Consider the following 16485-nt stretch of genomic DNA (forward strand, 5'->3'; position numbering starts at 1 on the left):
TATATTGTCACGATATTCATTAATTCATGTTATAAAAAATTTATTTCTTTTTGGTTTGCTGAGTAGTAGTTGAATATAATGGAGGTTACAAGGTATGTATGTGCATGTACCTAGCCCATTTTGACCACCGCAGCTTACAAGCACCATATACAGGTATCATAGGCGGCCATAAGTGCTACTTGTTTGGATAAGTATAAAGGCTGCGAAACTCAATCCTGCATTATATATTGACCAGTATTTTAAAATGCGTACCTACACTTAATAATAACTCTTTATGAATAACAGGGTGCTCATTCTAGCGTGCTCTCTCAATATTTATCATCTTATTTCATTCCCAGTGAAATGCACAGCTTACCTTGAGCTTACCTAAACCTACCTACTCAAGGCGGAAAACACGACATTTGCGACCTAATGAGGCATGTTCCAGTCCAAAGTCTTGAAAGCTTTGAAGCAAACCGTAACAATGCCACAGATACACACAAGGCCAGGTACAATATAGATGCATACATCATTTAAGGTACACCTAAATTAACTTGCCGGCCTTAGAGCCTGCTGCTTCAACTTTAAATCGGCCGTCAAGATTAGCCCGAATCCACCACTCACACCACAAGGCGATGATGCGAGTAAGTAGCTATTAGATCCGTTATCAACAGCAGCTACCGAGCTCATGCTTCAACCGCACAACAAGCCACCGCGACACGCAATCACACGTCAAAACACTCAGTCCCCTTGGCTTGCAGCATGTTGCATGTGTCGCCCGTTCTAAACTTTTAACGAATCCATCCAAGCCACCGCCCACCAAGTCATCACTCACAGAACTGATTAGTAACCGTCCACGCTTCTCCCGCTCGCTCGCTCGGGGCTTATGAATTCTCCGTGACAGGAATCATCATCCTTCTATGTAACTAGTAGTCTTAAAACCTGCGAACAAAGAACAAAAAAAAAAATTCCTCCCGCGCGCCGGAGTCCCGGATCGGTAACCCCGCCTGCCAAAAGCCGCCAAGCGCGAAGCCACTTTTTGTTTGCGCAAACAAGCCTTCTGGACCCCCGTCCCCATCTGCCGTCATAGCGCTACGTCATCGATGCCAACAGCGCCCCGGGCCCAGCATGTTGTGTTATGTGTTGCGTTGCGTGCTGGGGAGACAAAGAGAAGCAGAACAAAAAGGAATGGATGGATGATTTGCATGCGCTGCTGCCCGGACCAGGACCAGGGCTGTTGGCGACTAGGCCCCGGTGGGAACCATGGCTTGCCAAGCAGGCAAATAAAATGGGTAACATGGGCTGTGACGATGCGATCACCAGTCACTGTCGTGTGTGTAATGGAACATCACCTTAGTAAAGCACCGCAGCGCAGAGCGATCCGCTTTCCGCGTAATTCCAGCTGCCTCTGTCTCCGATCTTTCCCTGTCATACTTTTTACATCATTGCCCGTTATTTCCTTGTCGTCGTCTTCTTATTTCCCTGCGCATCTCCCGAGCTTCTCTTATTCTTCGTCTCATCTTCGTCTTTGTCTTTCTTGATATTCCGTGATACCCTTCCTCTCTTCCACTGCTCCCCCAACTCAAATATCTATACTTTATTAATACTCCTTCCCTCCGCATCATCGCTATCCGAACTGTATTTGTAAAAGCCAGCTTAGCTCAGCCTTTCAGCCACTTCAGCCGTCCACCATCCCACAATGGCTCTGAGAGGTCTCGTATCATACTGGGTAAGTTGCAGACCAAAACAGCAGTTCATTCTCTATCTCTCCTATAAGCCACAATTCTAACCACTCGTTTTTTTTTTATCATGTTTAGATACTCCCAGTCATCTCCAGCCTCGTCTGGCTGGGCATGCTCCTGGGCCTCCTCCTCTACTGGGTCGTCGATACGAACAGCGAGCATTACTCTTATATGGATAAGGGCGACAACATTGCATTCATCAGCGACATTGGTGCGGCCAAGCTGAAGCCCCTCTTCATCGCCGGATCGGCCGTCACGACCGTATTCCTCGATCTGTCGTTTGCCGCCGAGCGTCTACTGCGTCACAACGGACGGCTCGTGCCCAACACGACGAGGAAAGAAAAGATTCTTTCAATCCTGAGCATCCTTTTTGCCATCGTCGGCACGTGTGGATTGATCCTATTGTCCATTTTCGACACTCACCACCACCACCGAGCACACGACGTGTTCCTACTGCTGTTTATTGCTGGATATATCATCTCCGCCATCTTCATCTGCGCCGAATACTGGGTGCTGGGTCTATGTACGTTGAAAGCATTCACCCAAAGACAAGAACTACATTTTGAATAGTTTTGCTAACATGATATGATGTAACAGATAATCGCCATCACCGTATCCTCCGCATCTCATTCTGGGTCAAGATCACATTCGTCATCGTCGAGTTCGTTCTCGCCATCATTTTCGTCGCCACCAACTGGAGCAGCAACCAAAACGTTGCCGCCGTCTTTGAATGGATCATTGCCTTTATTTTCACCTTCTACATCCTTTCCTTCGTCATCGACTTGTTACCAGCCGTACGCACAAAAGATCACACCATGCGCTTCGTCAAGAACCTCAAGCACGACTTGGAATCATCAAACAGCCAAGACGGCAACAACAGCGTTCAGGGCGAGTACCACCAGAACGGCCATGAGGAAGGTGTTACTCGATACAACTTTTAATTTAACGAACAAAAAAAAAGAAAGAGAAGAAAAAACAGGGTGACAGAAAAAAAGGACCAATTGTACGAATGTGTAACATGTGGGCTGATGTATTATTATGAAGAGAAGAGAAGAGAAAAGGAAACGGTTCAAAGAGGCATTTATAAGGCGTTAGGCGGTTTTTGTTATGGATTACTAGACCCATTGTTTGGGATATCATGGTGACGAACGGGGGCATTGGGTGATTTTATGCACAGGACTATGATTCTGCAGTAATGAGATAATATGTATTTTTACTCCATAGATGAAAGTATAGTTTGATTTTAGGGCAATCATATCCTTCTTTCCAACGCCTGACACATTATATCTCACCCGTGATAGCCCTTCTTCCATAAATAAGGATTATTACTAGCACTAATTGCGAAATTTAGAAAAGGAAAGATGCGAGGTATAAAAAAGAACAAGAGTTACAGCCCACCAGAAAGATTCATCAGCGTCATGGTATACACGAAACAAAGCCCCCTAATGCGCCGTGGGATTAACTTGCATTGACTTGCAAGAGAATGAAACAAAAACCATTTTCCCTCCGCCCAGTTTAATGATCCATCATTTCTCTGAAGCGAGAATCTCGCGCAGGACTGTTGCTTTGGCGCGACGCCGGGTCCGCTATGGCCGCTGGCGTCTCAAACCTGTCCATGTCATTACTCCTCCCACTGCCCTTTCCACCACTACTCCTCCTACTACCTACACTAACTGGGCTTACGCCACGAGAGTCTCTGGCTACAGTCTCGGGCGCAGTCTCGGGTGCAGTCTCGGGTGTAGTCTCAGGCATAGCCTCTGGAGCAGCTTCTGGAGCAGTTTCAGGCACAATCTCGGGCGGAATCTCGGGCGCAATCTCAGCAGTATGATTCACAGGTGTCTCATCGCCGGTTCTCCCAGCAAGGGTGACATCGCGGATGCTGGATGTGCGGTTCTCTAAGCTGGCCGTACTGCCACCAGCCGTTGAGTCCCTAAGCGCAGCGCCGCCAATGAAGCTCTTTTTCTTTTCGCCGTGCTCGCTCATAGACTTGCCTCGCGAGAAGCGATTCTTGATCCAGCCTTTGACTCGCGCTGTCGGCGACGTAGGTGCCTCGGATGACGACTTTCTTTGTGAGATTTCGGCGTTATCAGTGGCAACAGTAGTAGGAGCAGTAACATCAGCGGTGACAGTCGTCGTGGTCGTAGGAGGAGGTGGAGGAGCGGCAGTGGTAGCGGCAGCAGCTGTCTCCTGCGTCGGAGTAATCGTACGTTCGGGCGTGATGATTTCTCGTCCGCTTTGTGCCTCAGCCTCAGCCTCTTGTTCTCGTTCTCCTTCTCGCTCTTCGTTGTCGGCATGACGGATCTCTTCGTCTTCGTGGTGGCTCTCCTGGTCCTCACGAAAGCTTTCATGGTCCTCAGGGCGGCTCTCTTGGTTCTCATCAAGATTCTCCTGGTTTTGGGGACGGCTTTCCTGGGCTTCAGAATGGCCTTCTTGAGTTTGAGGCTCGGTAACAGCAAGCTGTGGCTTTGGCTTCTTCTTTTCCTCCTTGGCTAGCCTTTTCTGCTCAGCCTTGGCCGCTTTCTCCTCTTCTTTCCTTTGCTTTTCTTCCAACTTCTCTTGCTGCCGTCTCGCTTTCTCCTGTTGTTTATCCTCCTCTATTTGATCACCGTTAGAATATATGTTTCATCTTTACTCTGCATAAGTCAAAATAAGGTGAGATCTATTACAACTAACCTCTGGCCCTCTTTTGAATTTCCTTTAGTTCGCGCTCGCGGTCTTTTTCCCTTTCTGCCTCTGCTTTCCGTGCTTCCTCTTCCAATTTAATCGAGGCTAGCCGCTCCCGTTCTGCCTCTGCCTTTTCATGGATGTCATCCAGCACGGGACGTACTCTCCTAGCAGCGATGGCGTCGATCTCATCAGCGTCCATGAACATGCCGCCTCCAATATCTACTCTGTCATTGTTGTCTCCCGCCCGCGTATCATGTCGGAGCTGGGCCGCCTGCTGAGCTCTGATTTGCCAGTCGCCTAATATTGTCGGGTTGACCTTTCCAGTCTCAAAGTAGTGCTGCTCATCCATCCCTTGTAGGCTTGCCTTGACATTGCGTCGCGCAGCGATCAAGAGAGCTTCTCGATCTCTTTCCCGCTTCTCTTCATCGACTTGATCGAGCCTGGAAGTGAATAAAGACATTTGCTGGTGAACCAAGTCGGAGCGTGCGCGGTCCTCCACATCACTTTCACTAGCAGACCGACGTCGTAGTCTGTCCATTATGGTAAAACGGCGGCGCACAGGCTTTTCTGAGGAATAGTATTCTTGGTATCGTCGATTCCTTTCATGCTCATCTTGAAGCTTGGCCAGGCGTTCTTGTGCTTGCCTATATGCGGCATCCTGTAAGTTGACAAAGCGATTCGCAGTTGTGTTGGCAGTGTCGCCTGCATTCTCGTCTAGAGAGTCTTCGATTCGATTCAGCTGCTGCTGCTGATACATCTTCTTAGCCATCTCCACTGCCGACTGATGGATTCTTTCATTGGTTGTTTGCTCGTCAACCTCGGGCTTTACAGGTGGATGGGATGTAAACATGTTCCGGGTCATGGTAGTAATTGGAATAGCACCTGTGTCTTCGATTTCTGGCGGCTTATTCATCGCAGCTTGGTGGGCTATAGATGCCCCATTCAAGGCACTCACAGAAGCCCTCTTGGCATCTGCATAATACGGCTCCGGAGGGGTAGAATATGACCGTGTCCTTGAACGAGGGCTTCCGAGCCTGGAGGGCGACATGGCTCCCTTGGCAGCCGCCAGAGGCTTCTCCCTTGGTGAAGGGGGCGGCGAGCTGGCCACTTTTGCTGATTGGATTCGGTTTGCTTGAAACGCTTGTGTTGCGGCAGAGCTCCCATGGGTTGTGGTTAGTATCGCTGGCTCTGGGGAGACTGGTCGGTTCGCACTCGTGGTGAAGGCCGACGCCGCAGCTGAGTTGCCCCATGAACCTTCGGGGGGTTTCTTGATGCTCGTCTGTCTGTACGCGGTGCTGGCAGACCCAACTGCTAGCACCGCAGCTTTGGCGCCGGTTCCATCCATGACGGGCTCCCAAGCGGGCAATATCTTGTAGTCTTTGGCGAGAACCGCAGCGGCGGAGGCTGATGACGTTTTATCTGGCTTCCACGTCTCCATCGGCTTGTGGCTAAACCAGCCAAGAGATGCTGCTGCACTGGCAGCTGCGCCACCCGGGCTCAGACCGGAAGATGGGAAACTTGGAAGGCTACGAGGATCGGCGTACCTGAGCCTCCCGCTGGCGGACACTGTGATGGATAGTAAGCAAGGAGTGTGGTGTTGGGGAAAGATTCAGTAACAAAGACAAGGTTGAAAAGGTATGAACGAATGCGTATGCAGTAACGAGTTCAAGGCAGACATAAACAAAAACCGCTTATCTACGGGACAGTAAAAGCCAGCGGTGCAAATACGAGCAGTTGTGATAAAAATAAAATCTTACGGCGGGCAAGGCAAGGAGAGGCAAGGCAGGCAGGGCAGGCAAGGCAGAGAAGGAAGATGCAAGCGAAGCAAACGAGACATTGCAGGCAGAACAGCAATAAAAGGGAATGATGGCGGCAACAAACAAAAAGAGGGGAACAGAGCCATGATTCTCCTTTTTTTTTTCTTTGCTCGTTTTCCTTGCAATTCTTCTTCTTCACTCTTGCGTTTCATTCACTCAATCAGCACATACATGAACTATGAGATGCCCGCTCCTCATGTCGGGACGGCGGTTTTGCCACGGATGGGCGCGGCCCTTCCCCAGCTTCCGCAGCTGTCTGCATCATCTTGGCCCCGTCTGGGTGGGGTGTCTCCAGATCAGATACGAGGAGGAAGAGCAGAAACGGCGGTTAGTGAGTTGCCGCCAGTCCGAAAAAAGGATGCTGCAGCCTTGCTGGTCAAGTGACGCTGCGCGATACGACGTGGTGGCCAATATCGACGAGAGCTGGTCAGTGCGAGGAGCTTGCTGATCGTCCGCGAGGCTAAACCGGCTACAGCAGCTCTTGGAGCTCGACGCTCACCACCTGTCTTGTTGGTGCAGGTGCGTGGTCGGGTCGGGAAGCCCACGGGGATCACACGGGGCCTTGTTCGATTGTTCGCCTTCTCGATTTGTCCGTGTGCTTGGGCAGAATGCCGGATTGGCGGATCGCAGGAGCAGCCACGGAGAGGGCAAACGATTGTGGAGATGGAGGGCAGGTCGGCGGGCGGATGCAGGGACGAGGCGGAAATGATGAATGAATGAGTGAATGAATGAACAAAAAAACGAGTGCTAATCGGCGGCGGGCGGAATGGATGGCTTTGGCTGCTTTTTATGTAAATCACCAGATGGAAGCTGGAACGGCAGCATCGGCGGCGCAGGCACTACTGGAGCGGATCGCGGTCGAGCAACAGGTCAAGCTCCCCGTCATGTCATTCTGCCCGCTGCCCAGCAATGGATCCCTGACATAGGCTTTCAGCAATTGCTGTGTCTTGCTGCGCATCGCTCCACCGTCTTGGCCCTCCCACGCTTGACGGGCTGCTTGTCTCGTAACGGCGACACACGCAGAAACGCCATCAGAAACGCCTCCCACATGTCACCGCGACAGGCCTGACGTCATGACGACCCGGGCTAGATCTTGGTGCATGACGCTATGCAGCTTTTTTTCTGGGCCGGCTCGTCCGCAGCTTGGCAGCCTTCAGGTCGAGACACGCCGCCAGCTAGTGCTAGCGGTGCTGTTGCGGCCACCACCAGCTGCCATCGCGGCCTTGTGCCCCGGTCGGCAGCAGCAGCTCTTGTCGATCAGCCCCCCTTGTGGAACGAGCTGGGACGGGTACGTGCCTTAGTATTCCGTGACAGACAAGGACCTCCCGTCCTGGATGCTCGAGTCTCTGGCCAGTACGTGTAATGGATTTTGATTTTTGATACTAGCTCGCCGTATGTATTCTTTTTTGTGGACACTGCCATGATAACCAGATCCTGTCAGGGCAAGCAACGCCCGACAAGGGTCCCGGGCGAGACACGAACGCTGCTTGATTGCCACTGATGGCAGGCATCTATCTATAATCTATAAGCGAGTCCCCATCATGCTTATTCTCTGGCTGAGCTGAGCTCCGTATTGGCATCAATGCCCACCTGATATCGAGTCTGCTCTGCAGCTCCTACTTAACATTCTGTCTATCAATTTTTGTTCCCCCTCCTCTTCTCCTCTTCTCTCTCCCACAGCAAATCGAGCCAGCAATGTTGCTCCATCACCACCTGAGACAGGCTGCGCTAATCCCCTTGGCCTCCAACAAGAAATACCAGCGGGGGCTGAGCGCCAGTGACGTAACCCTGGGATCGCAGGCTTAAGCTAGTACCAGCAAGTGTTGCTAGCATCGTCAGTACTACAGAGTGCAGAGTCTTGGAAAGACGCGATGCATGGCCGGCGCAGCAGCTTGTTCAGCCTCAGTGCCTCAATCTCCCCAGCAGGTGCTACATAGGCCCAGATCCCAGATATACGCGTTGGCTTTTTCTCGCTTGCGCCTAGACTCTGCCTTATCGTCATTAGCCAGTCTGGGCTGATAATGCTGTTCCTTTCGAGGCGTTTTTAACCTCATTCCTTGGCCGTGCTGTCATTCTGGGCCTTTGCCTAAGTAGGCTTTCGAGAGGAATGATTATACCGATTATGTCTAGTATAGAGTCTACACCTCGTATTGGTTTCATGCAAAGAAGTTTATGGTTCAGATGGCAATTGCCTCTGAGCGCCAGTAAGTAAGCCACGGCGAGTTATTTCACGTACCTAGTTATCATAACTAATCAATTTCATATGTACAATTGATACTGCATTACCTAAATGAGAAAAGCATAAAGAAACGGATTTGTAGCGTAGTTATTCGCTTTCATATTAGACAGAGAAGTATCTCGACTTACACGCGTTCCGCTCCAAGGACGCAAATGATCTAGACAATGATGAGATTTGGAAAAAAAAAAAAAAAAAAAAATAATTCAAGTAATTAAAAAAAAGAAAAACAAAAGAAAAAGAAAAAAGGAAATCGAAAGACGAAGATAAAAATGCAATTATAAATCTAAACACCAAAGTTATGAAGAGTTTCAAGTTAAAGGGAGTTTACACTTGTGGAGGCGGTAGAAACGGTAGTGGCACTATCAGAGGCTGCAGCAGCTCTCTACCTTATGGAGTAGAAGCAAGAGAAAAAAAAAAAAAAAAAAACTCTCAGTACCCCTTATGATATCTCTTATAGCATAATAGGCAACGGTGTGCGCAATGATAGATGTGTGTTTATGGTTATAATATTCCCTTTTGCCCTGTAGCATGCTCGCCCGGGTAAGCTTAGTCCACTCGTCTTAGCGTCGCTGACGGGGGAAATCCACAGCAAACAACACTTTCATCTCTTCCTCTCTCCATAATATCTTGACTTCCACATATAACCCTTCACGCCGGCTGATTCTCTAGAGGAGCCGCTGTCCTGCACTCTACACGCCCCGTTTAAGAAAGCATGGAGCACGAAACACGGCTTCAGCAGGTGCCCAACTTTAGAGACGTGGGCAAAACTGTCAACCAATTTCTAGGAGAGAGGTCAACCCGCGGTATCCAATATATAAGCAGTCCATCAACTGACAACCTAACAGACGCATTCGCGAGGGCCTCTTTTACCGTTCCGGAAGGCTAGGTACGAGAGGGTTATAAAATCCAAATCTCACTCTGAACGAGTTAATCTCCACCAGCCACTTACTTCTCCCCCAAATCTTAAATAGACGACGCCACCGCTGCAGACAAGAATCTCATTCGAGATGAGCTTGAGGTGAAGACGGTGATTGATTTGCGGACAAAGTGAGCTGAATCATGACGTGAAACAAGTACGGCTGCGTCAAATATGCTCATTTCGTGTTTAATAGAACTGAGATTCTCAAACAAATCAAGAAGCACCAACTTGAATCCGGCCAATCTTCCGGCGAACGTCTCCAAATACAAGGTTTAAACTACCACGGAATCAAAATCAACGGCAAATCATTCGAGAGACATCTATTGAGCTTGCTATCATGGTGGGACTTCTTGTAAGTTTTAAGCTTTAATCCTCTCCAACCCACTTTTCTCGACCTCAATGCCGTATTCTCGGGCGTCGACTAACGTCAATTTCCCCTTTACAGCAAAGTCATCTTCTTCTTCATCCTCGGATATCGTATAGATGCTGTCAGGGTACTTAGCCACCAAGTCATGTTGCCTCGTGGGCTTGTCGGCCTTGGCCTTGACACACTCGATTACTGTGGCTCTGAGATACGAGAAGCCCTCTCGTTATATACTACTCCTCAGTCACTTCCCTCCATCATACATTGTACCCAGGGGAAAGATCGTACAGGCAAGATGAACTCTCTTTGTCCTTTTGCCCTACGGCCAATTTTCTAACAAGGGCAGTTCAGGGCTCATATGCACTTTGGTACTGATGATACTGAGAATCCCCAGAGCGGCCATAGAGCACGACTACTTTCTGACCGACGCTGCTCTTTTGCCCAGCCGGCCTCAGATGCTTGTAGAAATCCATGAGATTGGCCTAACTGATGAGTGGGCGGGTACGGCCAGGGATATGATTTCCTCAGTTGAATCTCACATCAAAGCCAACTACGGAAGCTTGGAGGGCTACCTTGACTCCATCGGGTTTGACCAAGATCAGCGAGCCATGATCCAAGAGACTTTACTCTACTAAACAGAAAAGAAAGTGTGAGAGGGAGACCCCCATTGCGTCAAGCTCTGGGCATCGGGGTGTAGGTGGCAGCAAGCGTTTTGCGTAAAGTCTAGAGTTCTATTCCTTTCTAAAGCGCCCCTGGAGCCAGCAGCGATACATTTTTATCTTCTCAGCTCTATTCACGAGCAGCCGTCTATCAACGCCGAGCTTCTCAATCGTAAATCGTGGCTCGTCAGCCTCTTCGGAGTTGTCTGTAGCGTCCGGTCCTGACCAGATGCTTGCGAGTTCATCCCTGTCAAAGAAATACACACGGGTGCCGTCTCCACGGATGTAAAAATTTTCTTCCAGGTATCGTCCTTTTCGAAAGCGGACCTGGGCTAGATCACCTCTTCCATAGTCCCGGAAGCAGACCAGGCCTCCAGGCTTTAGTACTTTATAAATGTTCCGCACTGCCTGTGCCCATTCGCGGGGAGACAAGGCAGAAAATACGAAAATCATAATGGCCACGTCTACAGTTCCTTCTTCAACGTCAGGCGGGAGGCTCTCTCCAGAAACATCCCAGACATCGGCTTGGATGTGATTGGTATCATAAGCCTCGCTCTTGCGCATGACTTCTACGGCAGTTTTAGAAAAATCGCAGGCATGGATTTTCAGGTGGGGATTCTTATTGTTGGCCAACACTGGGAAAGCAGTATTACCCGCTCCCGCACCAACCTCCAAGATGAGTTTCGGGCCAGAGTCCTCTTTGGTTATATCTGCCAATATGGGAAACTCCTGCTGCAGCCACTTGCGATCTTTGAAGAAATTGGACGTGTTGTTTTTATAGAATTTGTTCCACCACATGGCCGGATTTGTGTTAAACCTGCCTTGATGCATATGTTAGTGACGTGGTATATAACAGTCGAGTATGCAAAATGAAGAGAAAAGATAGATGGTATATCAGATGGGAGCGAAAGAATATTGAAGGTAAGGTTTTTCATCAGAGAATTCAGATGAACTATGCATTGGAATGGGTATCATCATAATACCGTACTGAGGAACAGTGGAAAGGACGGGGGTAAAACTCACTCTTGTCAAAGTCGGACACGGGAGACTGACGCTGCTTCTCTAACTGCTCCTCAGTATACAATTTGTACGCATCGTCAGTCTCAACGTGGTCCCAGGCATTAAACTCGAAGACATCGTCTCCGGCTTCCAGATAGCGGCTGCCGAACTGAAAGGGATCGCTCCGCTTCAAGCTCTTGGCTGGATCATGCGATCGATGGGAAGGCACATCGTTCGGAGCCTCAACAGCCTCAACAGCCTCAGCCGCCGCTTTGAGGGCTGTCATATCTTCCAGCCCCGAGGCAGTGGCAGCAGCACTGCCCGCTTCCAGGTCGATCATCACCGCAGCTGGTCGGACAACGCATAGAAGTCCTCAAAGGGAGACTTGCGAAAGTCTTTTCCACTGCTTGCGGTGAATGCTCACCTCGCAAAGCGTGGGTTCTAACAACAAGGAAAGAAAGGAGATTGACTGGAAAGAAAAAGGAAAAAAGAACAAGAAACGAAAAAAAAAAAAAAGAAAAAAAAAAAAGTATTCTTAAATGGATTGCTGGGAGAGATTGGACGTGGGGGCGGGGCCCAGATGTATGCGCGGTAATTGGCTGGCTTATGTCGGCATCGGAATTTTTAGCTTCCGTAGACTAGCATATGGATAGGTGGGGAACGTGGCATCCAGTAGAGCATGGCGTCCATAGCAGCGCGATAGCATCATTGGGAACATCTGTTAACTAAGTTAACTTGCCCATAGCTATCGCTTCCAGCTCAGCAGCAACGCAACAGACCCGTTAATACCATTTTCCGATCACATTGGCCCAAAGCAGCACGTTACAGGATTGACTAGGGTCTAGCTCCAAACCACATACGTTTCGCATTGTGCTATTGCCATCAATACCGTCACCATGCCGCCGCTGCTGCTTCAGCCTCATGCCAGCCTCTCCCACGCCGAAGCCTTACAAGTCGCCCAACAAGCTCCAGAGTTCTTGCGAAAGAATCCCGCGTCCTATTCTGCGTCGCCGTTACTATCCTTGTTCTCCCCACCTGAGAACTCAAAGATATGGACAATATATGAGAATCTTCTGTTAGCCTGTTTGCGCACTGGCGATAACACTACTGCACACCAATGCCTTGAAAGATTGGTGGTTCGGTTCGGAGCAAGCGATGAGCGCATTGCAGCTCTTGAGGGCTTAGTTAAAGAAGCTGAGGCAACAAACAACGGCGAGCTTGAGAAGGTGTTGAAAGAATACGAGGCAATCTTGGCTGAAGACAACACCAATACAGTGAGCCCTCAGCAAATACATATAATGAACCAGGGCTACGCTAACATGAATAGCCAATCGCAAAAAGAAGGATTGCGCTCTTACGTACGATGGGGAAAACCGCCGAATCAATCGAAGCTTTGGTACAGTATCTAGATTTCGCATCCACCGACGCCGAGGCTTGGATAGAGCTGGCAGATTTGTATCTGTCTCAAGGACTTTACAGTCAAGCTATTTATGCGCAAGAAGAGGCACTTGTTATAGCGCCGAATGCGTGGAATGTAAGCTGGGTCAATGGGGACATTTATGACGTGAAGAGCCAGATGCTGATGATTTCTTTTCGTTGTAGCTTCATGCTCGTCTTGGCGAAATACTTTTGATGGCTGCTGAGTCCGGAAGTGAAGGAAATCCCCAAAACTATCTTGCGGGGAGCTTAAAGCGCTTTTGCAGAAGCATTGAACTGTCTGACGATTATTTACGAGGCTATTATGGACTGAAACGAGTAAGAAGGCTTATGGAATATCTTGTGATTTAGACCTGCTGACACTTCATCCTAGGTGACTGATAAACTCCTAAATGGAGATTCCAAAGCAAAGAAATCATCAGAGTCAGATGAGTTCACTCTACCTGAGACATCGACAATCGAGAAGCTCAACTTGGCTGCGACGAAGAAACTGGGCGATATTGTGCGAAACTACGACGCGAAAGCTCCTCTGTGGCAGGGATACGACGCTGGAGAGGTCGCGGCCGCTCGTGCTTATCTTTCAAATACTTCACAAAAGGTTGTGCGATGAAATACTAAGATCGACGTTGAGCCAAGAAAATGAAGGCCTTTGAGCATTGGCGAGCCTTTGTGCCGTGCATGGCTTTTATGCATCAGTTTCCACGGCTTCAGTATTTCAGAAACCTGCGGGGAAATCACACTTGGTCAGCGGAACGATGGTGCATCCGAGGCGAGGCAGCCAGGCGTTCCAATCGCTTCATGGGCGCCATGCATGCAAGCAGGGGGCTGGGAAGAGGATACCCGACACGTGGAGTGACTATCGTGGAACCATTGAGAGCTGTTAAAATAATGGGATAATGAACATAATGGGCAAGTAGTTTTGGGAAAAAAAAATTAATATGTGAGACCACTTCTCCTTTGGATGAAGTCAGTGAATCAAAGCCGTCGTCATCGTACGAGTGCCGGTGTAGCACTGCCTGATAGTAAACGCCGGTGCCAAGGTTTGGCAGTAGCACTGTTCGTTCGTCTCCATAGAGAGAGAACAGGTAAAGTTGAATACTTAGCCAGCTAGTATTGAGATATGTTGTCTATGCCGGTACTTCGATCACGTCCTAGCCTATCTTGTAGCACTCAGGCAAAGCTACTACTATAACTACAATACCTGTGTAGCTCGGCAGCATCACTGGTCGATTCATCCGCGTGTCCCACAGCATACGCATATCAAGCAGTCCCGTATCGGCCTTTAAGTGGCTCGGGCTCTGCCGCGCTGGCTGCCGCCTCGTCTACTTTCGGAGCAAAGAGACCTTGTGCGGAACCATGCATCGGATAGACGATGTGAGCTGCAAGCTGCCAGAAGAGTAACGACAGCGCACATGTCAAGGGTACATTTATGTAGCCTCACCGTTGCAGAAACGGGAACCAAACAAAGCTCCTGATACTGGCTGCAGATTGGCTGGCAGCGCATACGAATCTCAAGGCACATACATGTAAGTCGCTGAGGTGGCGCCGCTGGAAAGAATGAGGCTGTGAGCGGATCTTCTCTGAGACTGCCCAACAAGCAGGGGCCAGAAGTTTTCCGGGTGCCTTTCATTTTTCCTTCTTCTTGCATCCAAGCCTGTCCTGATTTTCTAGGCTTCCCTTTGCTGCCTGCTCGGTTCATGCAACCGGTGCAGCGCTGTCCAAGGCATGAGTCAAATGGTCGCTGGTTGGGCGTCAATTGTGGGTTTGCTTGGGCTCCGCAGAGAGGAAAAATTAATCCTTGTGACTCCGGATCAAAGCCACGGCAAACCCACATCTGGCCAGGGTTCTTGGGGGATCGATGTAAAGTGGGCGGCGGATGCTGGTACGTCGTACCCGTAGCTGCAATAGTGTGCAGTGGCGGATACGAGGCGTTGATATCGATCGATGTGATATATTTCCAGGTGTTGGCTATCAAACATTGATGCTTTCATGTTTTAATCAAGTACGATTCCCATACCTATTGTGCTACGAAGAACATACTCCTGCGCTGTTTTGAGTTGAACATTCTCTCATACGATAGCTGAAGCTCGCATAGAAGACGTGCGCTGGCTTCCTCCGGCACGTGAATTTAGGCTGTGAAGAATACTCGCTTAAGTGATTACTGTCACCTCTCAGTTCTACCTCCGCCAGGAACACGTATCATGTTACATTACTCAAGGCTCAGGACTTCTGCAGTATCGACTCTACAGAGCTCCAGTCGACCGGCATAAGCGAGAAGGCCCCATGTGCTCGTAATCGATAACGCTTTCCAGCGCATAGCGTCTTATGTATTGGCAACTCGTTTACGTGCTGCTCATCTCACATATGCAGCACAGCGCCAATAAGATTGATGGATTCTGCTTCGAAGCGGTTGACCGCGCCATCGGCTGTCAGCTATCACATTCTACAAGAATTGAAGCTAGAATATGCAAGAGAGCCGAAAGCAGCTGAGATTTGAGCAATCTGCTGGAATAGCGCGCTTCACCTGTCGGTGAGCTCCTTCGACTGAGAGATGCTCCAGCTGCTAATCCATCTGGGTAGGTATATTGATGCCATTCATTCATCACGCCATTACCAGCGCCCAGTCGATATCTGATACACGCTGACCAAATACTTGCCTCGCAGGTGATGTGCCTACCTTAGGAAGCACAAAGTGTACCTGTACATGCCATCAACGGCCGGAGGAGCGGGAACCTGGAGTAGCTGGGCGAATCAGCCCGTCCAAGCAAACCTGCTCCTTGTGCTTCTCGAAGAAAAAAGAAACAAGTCATACGCACACAAATGAGAGCCGGCCAGCTCATAGGCGCACCACAGAAAGGTAACACCACAGCTCACATCTCACCCACCGCAAGCTGAATGGCCAAGGAAGACGTCTGCACCGCCCTATTTTGGGCAATTGAGGCCTGGTAAGTCTTTTTTTTTTCACTTCTGCTAAATCGTGTCTTGGAGAGGAAAACAGGGTCTCGCAGTAGGATTTCGTTCGTGGCCGCTGGTATGGTCTGGCTATATTGGTACCCAGTTTCGCACAGCCAGTGATGCTAGCATCAGGTACTATCCGGCAGTAATGGTTTCCGGGTTGGGTGCAGCATCACTACCACCTTACCTTACCGACTCGGTGCCTGGCAAGAGTTTGCCAGCACAAGCAGCCAAGCCACAGCCCTAGCACCACCGTTTAAGTATAAGCCGACTATTGCTGGGAGAGCGCTTTTCTCCTCTTCTTCTTTTTTTTTTTTTTTAACGTGAAAAATAAGGTTGAAGTTCAAGTAGCCAGCGACATCCCGTAACGGTTGATGCAGTAATACTCAGCCCTCAATGTGTCAAAGCGTCGGTATGCTTAGCCAACTATAACACCAGAAAAAAAAAACAACTGGATACAGCTGAGGCCCAGATAAACTTAGCCCCAAGCCTCGTAGGCCCCCCTGTGGCGGTCTATGCCTCAGAAGATACCCAGCGATTGGATGCTAGGCCTCTGCTAGAGCCCCGAGCCGTCCCGCTGAGCCCATTAGACAAAGTTGCTTCTGTGTTGTTCATTGCAAGTGAGCAAAAAATATCTCCACCAAGCCTAACTGATGCGCCGCCTCCCTTCGCAGTTATAATGGGCCCCTCGTTTGTTATGCTCCTCCT

General features: G+C 49.5%; 7 protein-coding genes across 9 annotated transcripts; 5 read left to right on the plus strand and 2 right to left on the minus strand.

The window, feature by feature from the left end:
• The first annotated feature begins 945 nt into the window (after positions 1-945).
• TrAFT101_009038 (uncharacterized protein) lies at positions 946-2997 on the plus strand. Its single transcript, XM_024907130.2, has 3 exons — positions 946-1708; positions 1797-2244; positions 2319-2997. Exons 1-3 carry the CDS (start codon positions 1679-1681, stop codon positions 2660-2662), a joined length of 822 nt encoding a protein of 273 aa, XP_024755172.1. The 5' UTR covers positions 946-1678; the 3' UTR covers positions 2663-2997.
• TrAFT101_009039 (uncharacterized protein) lies at positions 2872-6949 on the minus strand. Of its 2 annotated transcripts, XM_066128507.1 has the most exons (3): positions 6377-6949; positions 4395-5954; positions 2872-4315 (listed from the first exon to the last, which is right to left on the minus strand). In XM_066128507.1, exons 1-3 carry the CDS (start codon positions 6468-6470, stop codon positions 3237-3239), a joined length of 2733 nt encoding a protein of 910 aa, XP_065984627.1. In that variant the 5' UTR covers positions 6471-6949; the 3' UTR covers positions 2872-3236. The 2 variants fall into 2 exon arrangements, with proteins under 2 accessions (XP_065984627.1, XP_065984628.1); XM_066128508.1 differs by having other exon boundaries at positions 4395-6949.
• Positions 6950-6971: 22 nt separating this feature from the next.
• Positions 6972-7274, plus strand: TrAFT101_009040 (uncharacterized protein; the record flags this gene model as incomplete). Its single annotated transcript, XM_066128509.1, has 1 exon — positions 6972-7274. One exon carries the CDS (start codon positions 6972-6974, stop codon positions 7272-7274), a length of 303 nt encoding a protein of 100 aa, XP_065984629.1.
• Positions 7275-9065: 1791 nt separating this feature from the next.
• On the plus strand, positions 9066-10494 carry TrAFT101_009041 (uncharacterized protein). Of its 2 annotated transcripts, none has more exons than XM_066128511.1 (6): positions 9066-9236; positions 9290-9330; positions 9416-9491; positions 9557-9715; positions 9809-10017; positions 10079-10494. In XM_066128511.1, exons 1-6 carry the CDS (start codon positions 9157-9159, stop codon positions 10360-10362), a joined length of 849 nt encoding a protein of 282 aa, XP_065984630.1. In that variant the 5' UTR covers positions 9066-9156; the 3' UTR covers positions 10363-10494. The 2 variants fall into 2 exon arrangements, with proteins under 2 accessions (XP_065984630.1, XP_065984631.1); XM_066128510.1 differs by having other exon boundaries at positions 10074-10338.
• TrAFT101_009042 (uncharacterized protein) lies at positions 9486-11835 on the minus strand. The gene is made up of 2 exons (XM_024904637.2): positions 11410-11835; positions 9486-11207 (listed from the first exon to the last, which is right to left on the minus strand). The coding sequence occupies exons 1-2, from the start codon at positions 11723-11725 to the stop codon at positions 10459-10461; spliced, it is 1065 nt and encodes a 354-aa protein (XP_024755176.2). The 5' UTR covers positions 11726-11835; the 3' UTR covers positions 9486-10458.
• A 252-nt stretch (positions 11836-12087) lies between these two features.
• Positions 12088-13768, plus strand: TrAFT101_009043 (uncharacterized protein). Its single transcript, XM_024901436.2, has 4 exons — positions 12088-12659; positions 12713-12919; positions 12988-13140; positions 13196-13768. Exons 1-4 carry the CDS (start codon positions 12282-12284, stop codon positions 13430-13432), a joined length of 975 nt encoding a protein of 324 aa, XP_024755177.1. The 5' UTR covers positions 12088-12281; the 3' UTR covers positions 13433-13768.
• A 1605-nt stretch (positions 13769-15373) lies between these two features.
• TrAFT101_009044 (uncharacterized protein) lies at positions 15374-16024 on the plus strand (the record flags this gene model as incomplete). The annotated part of the gene is made up of 3 exons (XM_066128512.1): positions 15374-15398; positions 15487-15491; positions 15821-16024. 3 exons carry the CDS (start codon positions 15374-15376, stop codon positions 16022-16024), a joined length of 234 nt encoding a protein of 77 aa, XP_065984632.1.
• Positions 16025-16485: the final 461 nt, after the last annotated feature.

This window comes from Trichoderma asperellum, chromosome 5 (genome assembly GCF_020647865.1).
Source record: "Trichoderma asperellum chromosome 5, complete sequence".
NCBI classification, from domain to species: Eukaryota; Fungi; Ascomycota; class Sordariomycetes; order Hypocreales; family Hypocreaceae; genus Trichoderma; species Trichoderma asperellum.